The following is a 10,066-nucleotide window of genomic DNA, read 5'->3' as shown; positions in this document are numbered from 1 at the left end:
TTTTTGCATGTTTGTTATGAAGTCCTTGACAAAGAACAGATTTTAGAAAATTAAATACCATATTTTGATTACTTTTTTCATATATTTCATATACTCTTACCCGTTACATCCACGTTGGAGACTAATATTCTGGTTTTATATTATATAAAATGTACAGATACATTTTTATTTATTTATTATTATTATTTTTTTTTTGTAGAGTGAGATGTGGAAGACATAGCATATCGGTTGGATATTTTTCTGTTATGCTTCACCGGCAAGCAATAACGCATTCAAGAGTGTTGCCAGTAAATATTTGATATAAGTGACAAATAGACACCCGTTTTGTGCACAGGTCTAATGTATGTGAAAAGATATGTATGTATTATACGAATTTCTGTACTTATTTAAACTGGGCGTTTCGATTACGTAGCCAACACGCCACAGCAGGTAGCTCCGTCGTTTCAAACAACCACTCAGAAGGAACAAAGGAGAACAGCAACAAGGGACGTGCAGATAAACAGATGTAAAATGGTCTGTCATTTCCCGCATGACCAACCCACCGTGAGAGAGACGACTATAGATTTCCCTACCTTTTTGTGAACACGTGGCAGATGAGAGCGGGGCCCCATATAGGCTATAAATACGAAGGTCGGTGGGAGTTCCTGGTGAGGTGAATCGAGATTATGAAGATGAGGGCGTTCGTCTCCCTAGCTTTTGCTGTGGGCTTGGCAGGCACCGTAGCGGGTGAGTTGCTTAGCATTTAATTGTGTATATATATATACGTTGGAAATGGGGGATTTTGATGGAAGATTGTCATCCTGAGTTATTCTTGTTGGAAAAGGGAATTGATTAGAATGCGTAACTGCACTGGTTAGGAGATATATTTGGTGCGTTCCAATTTTATCTTCATCGACTTTACATCTGTTCTTTAAGATTATTCATTCCCATTCACATATAATACGTTATTTACAATATACTCTGAGTTATCACCTTTCCCTCTATTCCCAACGTTCATCATGGAACAATTGCGCAGGGACTGAACCCGTTCTGAGCAAAACATGAATGACCTTGCCTTCTGCATCTAAGGCCAGACATGTTACTCGCCGTTCACGCTGGTGGGCTCCAAGTGCGTGTATTTGGAGACCGCCGCGGAGATGTCGTGGCAGGAAGCGAGGGACTACTGCAGGGGCCTTGGGAGTGACTCTGGCGGAGGGGATCTCGCAGCCTTCCCGACCTGCGACGACTACGTGCATTTTGCAAGGTTCCTTGCGCTCAACGGTGGGTAAAAGGAGGCGGCTTCATTGGCATCTTTAGCTTGGTTGGAGTGGGAGAATTTGCCTTGATATCTTTGTTATTGTAATCCATTACCAGTTCTTACATATACATAAATGCGTTATATATATATATATATATATATATATATATATATATATATATATATATATATATATATGTGTGTGTGTGTGTGTGTGTGTGTGTGTGTATGTACGTGTGCATGTGTGTATATGTGTGTATGTATGTATGTATGTATGTATATATGCATGTATGTATCAGAACATCCTGGAGGACAGTACAAGCGCGCACTGAATCTTTCCCCAATCCGAATCGCCAGCTCCCTTAAACAAGTCGGTGTGGGTGGGCGCCCGTACTCTCTTCACGCCCAACGCGTGGGAGTGGGTGAGTGGTGAGGACCTGCAGACGGGCGTGCCTTTCTGGTACTACAATGAGCAGTACGATGAAACAGAGAACTGCGCCGCTGCCGACGGGAACTACTACTACCGGCTGATCGACGCCCGCTGCGACCTCGTCAAGTAAGTCTCTTGCAGCTGGAAGCTTTTATTGTGCATCTGGGATACGTGTGGTACAGGCATACAGAGATGGTAACATGCATTCAAGCATGTATGTATACAAATGTAAACGCTAATATACATATACATGCATACAAACAACATACAGTATATAGTATATATGTGTATGTGTGCATATATACATACATACATACATACATATATATATATATATATATATATATATATATATATATATATATATATATATATATATATATATATATATATATATATATATATATATATATATATATATGTATGTATGTATGTATGTATGTATGTATGTATGCATGTATGTATGTATTTATATGCATATATATGTATTAATGTATGTATGTGTATATGTATGTATATATATATATATATATATATATATATATATATATATATATATATATATATATATATATATATATATATATATATATATATATATATATATATATATATACATACATATACATATACTTATACTGTATATACATATCTGTATATGAGAGGTAATAAAGTAATAAAAGATGAGCTGTTCAGGCCCGACTGTGCGGCACTCGAAAACACGAATTCTTTTCTGTCCAGAAACTTCGTGTGCGAGGTGCCGCCCATGAGCAAAGGGCAGGAGGCGGAGGCGCAGGCGGTGTCGGAGCCCAAAGCCGCTGTGGACCCAGCATGTCATGACCACGGCATTGTGGTAACTACTCTCATGACCCTCGTTCCTTGGATACATGTGACCGAATGCAATCAAACGTCCTTAACACTATAATGTCAATGTTTAAATCTACCTCAGCCTACGTATCGATAAAGCGGGTCTACGTCCTTGCAACATGAAATGCTAGCAGCTGTTGCGCCTAGCAGTCAGCTCGCTTTTACCTCTCCACGTCGGCCCTTTCACCTGGCCGTCCGTCTCTTTCCCGAAGGTGGGAGACTTCTGCTACGTGTTCTACCCGCAAGAGGAGACCTGGGACCGGGCGGAGGAGAAGTGCCGGACCGGCCACCACGAGCAGGGAGGCCAGCTGTACTTCCCCAGCGGCTGCCATGAGTTCACGCACATGGCGCATCACCTGGAGGCCGCAGGTGGGTGGCATGTGCTATGGATATACTTGTGTGTGTGTGTGTGTGTGCGCGCGCGCGTGTGCACACACACACACATACATACATACATACATACATATATATATATATATATATATATATATATATATATATATATATATACATATATATATATATATATATATATATATATATATATATATATATATATATATATATATATATATGTGTGTGTGTGTGTGTGTGTGTGTGTGTTTGTGTGTGTGTGTGTGTGTATGTATATATATATATATATATATATATATATATATATATATATATATATGTATGTATGTATGTATGTATGTATGTATGTACGTATGTATGTATGCTCTTACCTAGTTGTTCATACCTAGTTGTTTCAATACGGGAGAAGAGCTAAGCTCTTCTCCCGTATTTAAATTGTCGTATAACTTTTTAAATTGATGTACATTTTCCTTCTTTCTTCCAAAGTAATAAGTCCTAATTTCTATAGTCTATCTTCGTAACTCAGATCTCTTAGAGTAGGTGCCCATCTTGTGACTCCATACCACTGAACTGTATGTATGTATGTATGTATTATGTTTGTAGATAGACAGTTAGATATGAAAGACTGCAGCATATAGATATGTTTAGTGTGTGGATCATGTGAACGTTCACGTCAGTGGGAGAAGGTTCCTTTTCAGTGACAGGCTACCTGTAGCTGTCGCATTAGCTTAAGATACTTTTTTTATTTCCTCAAAACTGAGTTGAAATCCGCCCACAGAGGACACGAACGCATACTGGGTGGGCGGCGTGGACATCTCGGGCGAGGAGGAGTGGACGTGGGTCAGCGGCGAGAACATCCCGGGCGGGCCCCCGTACTGGGCCACGGGGGAGCCCAGCCACAGCCACGACAACCAGCCCCGCGAGCACTGCACCGTCATGACCGCCGAGAAGCGGTACTACCTGCAGGACGTCCACTGCGACGACAGACACCCCTACATCTGCAAGCTTCGGTTCTTTTGATTTTGATAGGGAGATCAGAGCCTCAAACTCACACTTGTTTAGGAGATAATGTATGTTTCCATTCATGATATGTTCGAAGCACTTTCTTGCTTCAGGTTCAAAATTGAAACAATTTTTAATAAACAACAATGAGCTTTGGAGTATGATTCTTTGACCGTCATCCTTGTTTTTAAGCTGAACATGATAGTGTCACAGCAGTAATATCAATAGAAATAATACGGTTACACATGATACAGATGCATGTTCAAGGTGGGGTCATTAATGATGAGACAAAGGGGGGGGGGGGGCACAGAGGAGAAACTGAAGAGAAAATCTATCTCCTACCAATAGACCTCCATTTTCCTTGAGAGACCGCAATAGTGAAGAATCAGTCACTAAAATCCTGGGCCCGGATTCACTAACGCACTTACGATGGTAAAATCACTGGTAGCTATAGTTACCATGGTAAACAGACAGCGGTGGTATTCACTAACAACTTGCCATTGGAGTTGCCATAGTAAATTTCACCAGGGGTCAGAACACTGGTAACTTCTGGGAAGACGATGTCATCACGTGTTACCTCGTCAAAAAAACAATATCTAAGCAAAGTTCTGAGTTTGTTTTTACACCTGATATAACTAGTATGATGGCAAACAGATATCACAATGCGGACATAGTGATGATATTTCGCATGAAACTAGCAAGAATAAAATCCGCACAAATTCTCGTAAATTTATAGGCCTACATTATACTAGAAAGCATGGAACCGATAAATAAGAACGTTTAAAAAAAAAAATCTCTGACATAATTATTACAAATGCTTTAGAAAAACTACCTTGCTGATATATAAACTGGCAATGATGAAAAATATATAAATAAAAAGCTGTTTGGACTGTCTCTTTGGTTTGAGTTAACAATAATATATTAATATAACAGTGTTTGTATTGGTTCGCATATATACAGTAAATATATATCCAACATGATGGATGTAATCAAATAAATATATTCGTTTTTTCTACATGTGCTTAAATAATGTTTTAGCTCTGACGATTATTTAAACAATCTCGGTGTCTAGTTCTGTTTACATGTTACGTGATTGGCCGAAGGAACCTAAAAGATTATGTGTGGCGGTCACTGATTGGTGGAATTGCTTTACCAGAGCCCTCTGTTGGCTACCATTAGAATGAGTCGATTTACGATTGTAACTCAGCATATCCAAATTACCATTTCTTCGTGATACCACTTTGCCATGACTGGTAAACGCAATGGTAACTGACCGCTGGTAAATGCGTTACGATCCTATGTTAGTGAATCCGGCCCCTGGATGCGAAAACTGATCCTCATCAACAAAATCTAATCGACTGGCTCCTGCGCCATGACCAATCCTTCCTCAGAATATCATCACAGTCCTATCAAAATGAGAATCGCTATTCTGATGCTCTAAAGGATGGCGCCCCTGAACGAAACGATCAACAGGGCCAAGAAACCTTCAGAAGGTAAAGATGCACTTCAGTATCCTTTGCCTATTTTCCCCTGCACTGAAATGGAACACTTAGACACTCTACTCTTTGCAGAGTATATGGCATTTGATCTTCCTCAGCGAACAAAAAATGTGTGTTCTCTTTAAACGTTGGAAAAAAAAGAAAAACATATAACCAAAATGTACATTTTAGTTTTACCTGTATTACTCTTTCAAATCTTATTGTTTCTTGCTTTTAATGGTCTCATATGGGCCATCCATTCACCTATTCATGGGTAGTTCAGTGTTTCAGTGCAAAGCACTTTTACTATTATACTGAAGTTAAGGAACCAATGATATACATTCAGTGACTTTTTTTTTTAGCTCTGATTTGAAAATATGACGATTTTGAACAAAAATAAAGTCATCCGTCTATCAGGTGAGTTGAAAGCACAAAACAAACGTTAAACATTAAGTAGGTAAGATTACAACACACACACACAAAAAGAAAAAAAAAAAAAAAACGACAGCAGACGAACTGGATAAATTTCACATTCATGCAGACAGCCGTGAGAAAACTGCAATGATACTCTCACATTGTTTTTTGTTTTTTGTTTTTTTTTTAACGCTTAGCAACCAAACCAATGAACTGGCGGAACTACATATAAATAGGCGTCGTTGAGTTCTGAGCTTCACTGAAGAACAACATGGAGATGAAGAGGCTTTCTCTCGCGCTGGTGCTGGGCTTGGCTGTGGCTGTGGCTGGTGAGTTTGCTTGCTTTCGCGACCTGAGGCAGGATGTTTCAGGTGTCCTTGATATTACACTTTTCGCAATGCCGCCGGAAGGCCATGTATCTACAGTGCATGCCGTGCTCACAGTGAGATGACTTTATCAACTGTCTTTGCACATGAATGGCTCCATAAATGCTAAATCATCAAGGAGTCAAGTACTAGTACAATCTATTTCACCTGTTTATCCTTTTCCTTGATTTTCGGATATATTTTCTTTAATTTACTGTAATATTGATAACATAATGATCATAAATATTATAATAACAGAATCGATACTGTAAGTAGTAGTAAAAAAAAAGAATACATTTTTCCTGAAAACTCCAGGAACGGTAAAATCAGGTGAGATCACAAGGTCTACTCACTAACTTGTGTAACCATTTACATTTCACAAAACAAAACTACAGTGAACATTACATTTTCCTGACAGCAGTAGATTAAAGGTAGATAAATAATTAGGTTTGTTGACATGCCTCTAAAGGAACATAAAAAGAATCTTCCATGTTCTTTTTATTGTCTATGCGTATACCTGCTACTGCTGTTCTTTAAAGAGGAAAGAAAATGATCTCGCTATTCTGTCGCAGGCCAAGCTTGCAACCCGCCGTTCATCATGGTGGGGTCCAAATGCCTCTACGTGGAGTCGGACCTTCGCCTGTCGTGGCCGGAGGCGAGGGACTTTTGCAAGGGCCTCGCGAGCGACGGAGGAGGGGCTGACATGGCCTCCTTCCCTTCCTGCGATAATTTTGTAGCTTTCTCCAGATACCTTGAATTCAACGGTACTTATAAAAAAAAATATGAGTTGACGAGTTAATGAGGATATAGGAGTACTCACCTGAGTATTCACATACACGTATGTTTGCAATATCATAAGATATGCTTACAAACACATTCATGGACAAATTCCAGATGAGCACAAGCAGAGCATGGGCTCCCATGAACCTCACATCATCATGATTTCCTTTAATCCCAGCTCCCAATATCAGCGGAATGTGGGTGGGCGCGCACTCGGCCTTCACGCCCAACATGTGGCAGTGGATAAGCGGCGAGGACCTGCAGACGGGCGTGCCTTTCTGGTACTACAATGAGGATTACGATGGAACACGGGACTGCGTCAGCATCTCTTTGGACTATTACAACCGGCTGGTAGACGCTCACTGCGAGCTTCCGTTGTATGTACAATTAATATTTCGTGCATCTAGAAGTAATTTGCAAACACTAACATACACACAGTATTACTCTCGAGATACCAGATAGAAAAAAATAGGAGCAGGAGGTACTCATTGCGTCTAGGAAACTAGGTGATATTATTAAAGATTTACCAAAAAATGACAAAGAAAAGTTTCCTCTAGCATATGCTAATAAGGATTATGATCTTCATGCGTTATGTTTTGAATCAACAATCATTAAAGCAGAAACCTTCAACTAGATCCTTTGTATGCGAGAAGCATCTTGCGAGAAAAGACGAAGCAGAACAGGCTGCAACGAAGCGCGCACGAGACATGGAGTGCGAAAACCACGGCATTCTGGTAACAAGGCCTTGGTCCTTTTTCGCGTAATACATCGTATTTGACGGTATATAAGACGTACGTAAGAAAAAAAAAATCTTATTTGCTATGGTGAAGCAACTTTTTTTTTTTTTAAGTACGTCCTGCCTGTTGAAATGGGGATACGTCTTCTATGCCATCAAATCTATTTGAAATCCCTATACTCCATTGTAATATATAACTGGCATACCTCTCTGTTTTCCCCGATTCATGAGAAGTGTAACTGTGCAGAATCCCTTCTAATTTTCTTGATTTCCCCTCTGCAAGGTGGGTGATTTCTGTTACGTGTTCAATGACCGACTGGAAACCTGGGAGGAGGCGGAGAGGAACTGCCGAAGCCAGTACGATGAAATAGGAGGGGAACTGTACTACCCCAGCAGCTGCAATGAGTTCACACACATGGCGCATCACCTGGAGGCCGCAGGTTTTTTTATTAACATTTTGGTCCTAAATACCCTTTGCACATAGTCACTGGCTGTGGACTTCTATAAGCCTAATGATGCTGAAAATAGTGGAGGAATGACTGTGGAGAATAAGTGTATCATACATAGTAGCTGATTAGATAGATAGATGGATTCACAAACCTGTTTCCATCCACAGAGAAAGCGAACTCGTACTGGGTGGGCGGCGTGGACATCTCGGGCAACGAGGAGTGGACGTGGGTCAACGGCGAGAACATCCCGGGCGGGCCCCCGTACTGGGCCACGGGGGAGCCCAGCCACAGCCACGACAACCAGCCCCGCGAGCACTGCACCGTCATGACCGCCGAGAAGCGATACTACCTGCAGGACGTCCACTGCGGCGACAGACACCCCTACATCTGCAAGCTGCGGTTCCTCTGAACCGGGGAGCTCATGATCCCACCTCGTGCTTGAATAGAAAGGGGAATAAAGATATCTAAACTAACATGTTTTATTACAGTTGTCTTTGGAGGAATATCCTTGGATAGTTTTGACCTGGCCTTCTTAACAAACCTATTCCTTGATTTAACTGCCCACTCACTTGCACTTCTGTATTGGAGTCGGTTTTAGGTATCTGGCATCGCGTAAAACTGGTAAGAGGAACACCCATCTTTTATATTCGGAGAACATATGGAGTATAACATATCCACGGAGACACCAGCAATAGAGAGTGACAGGGAGGCCAAAAGAATTGGAAAAATTGCAGATAAACCACTGTTGACAATAGGAACACCAAGGAAGAACAAAGTAAATGGCCTTGTGGTGGTAGTAATGAAAATATCATGAAATTGTCAAGAAATATACCAGTAATGATATCAATGATAACCTAACCGTAGTGGTAAAAGTAACCTTAACAAAGATAATACTGATGATGATACCAACTAGGACTTTTGTCCTTCTTAGAATATCTTTTTTTCCACAGAGTATCCCAGCTGTCAGAAGAAGCTGCCTCGACATAATCCCAGTCCTTCATCTGTGAAAAATCCAGTAGATTTGTAAACTATACCCTAGCGCCCGTAAGCACATGACTAGAAACGGAGCTCTCTCGACTTCTTCCAAAATGCAAAGAAAGGGAGAAGGATAAAGAAAAGGACAAATCAACACTGCAAATGATAGGTTTCAAAATCTCGTAGAAGATTCGGTGTAGCAACCGGACTCTACAAAATTATCTATAAAAAGGGAAGATTTGCGGAATGAAAGTTTACGAAGTATTTATTAAAGGCAATTCCAGGTGTTATGTTGTCCAATATGAGAGGCTTGTTGTCGAGGGGATGTTGGACACAATTTCACCGCCAACGACCTCGGGGAACATTGCAATAATCCCTCGGGAAAGACACTTCATCGTCCCTCTCCATCTGGTGAATAAGATACAGCAAGACATGAAGAAAGTAATACTGCAGGATATTACGCAATGACTAAAATGAAAATGATAAATATTACGACAAAAAAAAATAGTATATAATACTAGGAAAATTATGATAATAATAACATCATTATTAATATTTAAACGAAAGTTGTTCTTTTGATAATGAAAAAAGGTGCCATATACTTGTGGTCCTCAGTGCACAGCAATTAAAACTGGCAAGGCCCCTTAAACGGCCGGCGACCTGATAAGGCGCGATTACTTGGTCTCCATGAGTAGCTGGTCGGACTCTTCTTATCACCTGTTATCGAGCAAGTGTGACTCTCTTACGAATAACGCTATTGTTAAGGGCTCGTCTCGCTCAGCGCTCGAACCGCCCCGGAGGTCGACCGGATGAGCAATGAGGCGCGTCACGGATCGCCAGACTCGTTATATACACAAACACACACATTTATATATTCATATGTGTGTGTGTATTCATGTGTATATACACAATCTATACATATATATTATATATATATGTGTGTGTGTGTGTGTTTATATATGTGTATACACATACACTC

The 10,066-nt window shown here is 40.4% G+C and overlaps 2 protein-coding genes across 2 annotated transcripts; both read left to right on the top strand.

Moving 5' to 3' along the window:
- The first annotated feature begins 579 nt into the window (after window positions 1–579).
- On the top strand, window positions 580–4,042 carry LOC113820645 (macrophage mannose receptor 1). The gene is made up of 6 exons (XM_027372984.2): window positions 580–726; window positions 1,069–1,260; window positions 1,595–1,793; window positions 2,409–2,520; window positions 2,747–2,903; window positions 3,667–4,042. The coding sequence occupies exons 1-6, from the start codon at window positions 666–668 to the stop codon at window positions 3,906–3,908; spliced, it is 963 nt and encodes a 320-aa protein (XP_027228785.2). The 5' UTR covers window positions 580–665; the 3' UTR covers window positions 3,909–4,042.
- Window positions 4,043–5,977: 1,935 nt separating this feature from the next.
- Window positions 5,978–8,575, top strand: LOC113820644 (macrophage mannose receptor 1). Its single transcript, XM_027372983.2, has 6 exons — window positions 5,978–6,111; window positions 6,720–6,911; window positions 7,106–7,304; window positions 7,562–7,661; window positions 7,947–8,103; window positions 8,280–8,575. The coding sequence occupies exons 1-6, from the start codon at window positions 6,054–6,056 to the stop codon at window positions 8,519–8,521; spliced, it is 948 nt and encodes a 315-aa protein (XP_027228784.2). The 5' UTR covers window positions 5,978–6,053; the 3' UTR covers window positions 8,522–8,575.
- Window positions 8,576–10,066: the final 1,491 nt, after the last annotated feature.

The sequence above is a fragment of the Penaeus vannamei genome, chromosome 13 (assembly GCF_042767895.1).
Source record: "Penaeus vannamei isolate JL-2024 chromosome 13, ASM4276789v1, whole genome shotgun sequence".
Classification (NCBI taxonomy): domain Eukaryota; kingdom Metazoa; phylum Arthropoda; class Malacostraca; order Decapoda; family Penaeidae; genus Penaeus; species Penaeus vannamei.
Note: the sequence above shows the minus strand (reverse complement) of the source record. Positions and strands in the feature narration are given on the sequence as shown.

Bases quoted from the DNA above. Each gene is read 5' to 3' on its own strand.
- LOC113820645 (XM_027372984.2), top strand. From the start codon at position 666: ATGAAGATGAGGGCGTTCGTCTCCCTAGCTTTTGCTGTGGGCTTGGCA. The intron at 1,261-1,594 runs GTGGGTAAAAGG...CCGAATCGCCAG, and splicing joins AAGGTTCCTTGCGCTCAACG to CTCCCTTAAACAAGTCGGTG. The intron at 2,521-2,746 runs GTAACTACTCTC...TCTTTCCCGAAG, and splicing joins GTCATGACCACGGCATTGTG to GTGGGAGACTTCTGCTACGT.
- LOC113820644 (XM_027372983.2), top strand. From the start codon at position 6,054: ATGGAGATGAAGAGGCTTTCTCTCGCGCTGGTGCTGGGCTTGGCTGTG. The intron at 7,662-7,946 runs GTAACAAGGCCT...CCCCTCTGCAAG, and splicing joins GCGAAAACCACGGCATTCTG to GTGGGTGATTTCTGTTACGT. The intron at 8,104-8,279 runs GTTTTTTTATTA...TTCCATCCACAG, and splicing joins GCATCACCTGGAGGCCGCAG to AGAAAGCGAACTCGTACTGG.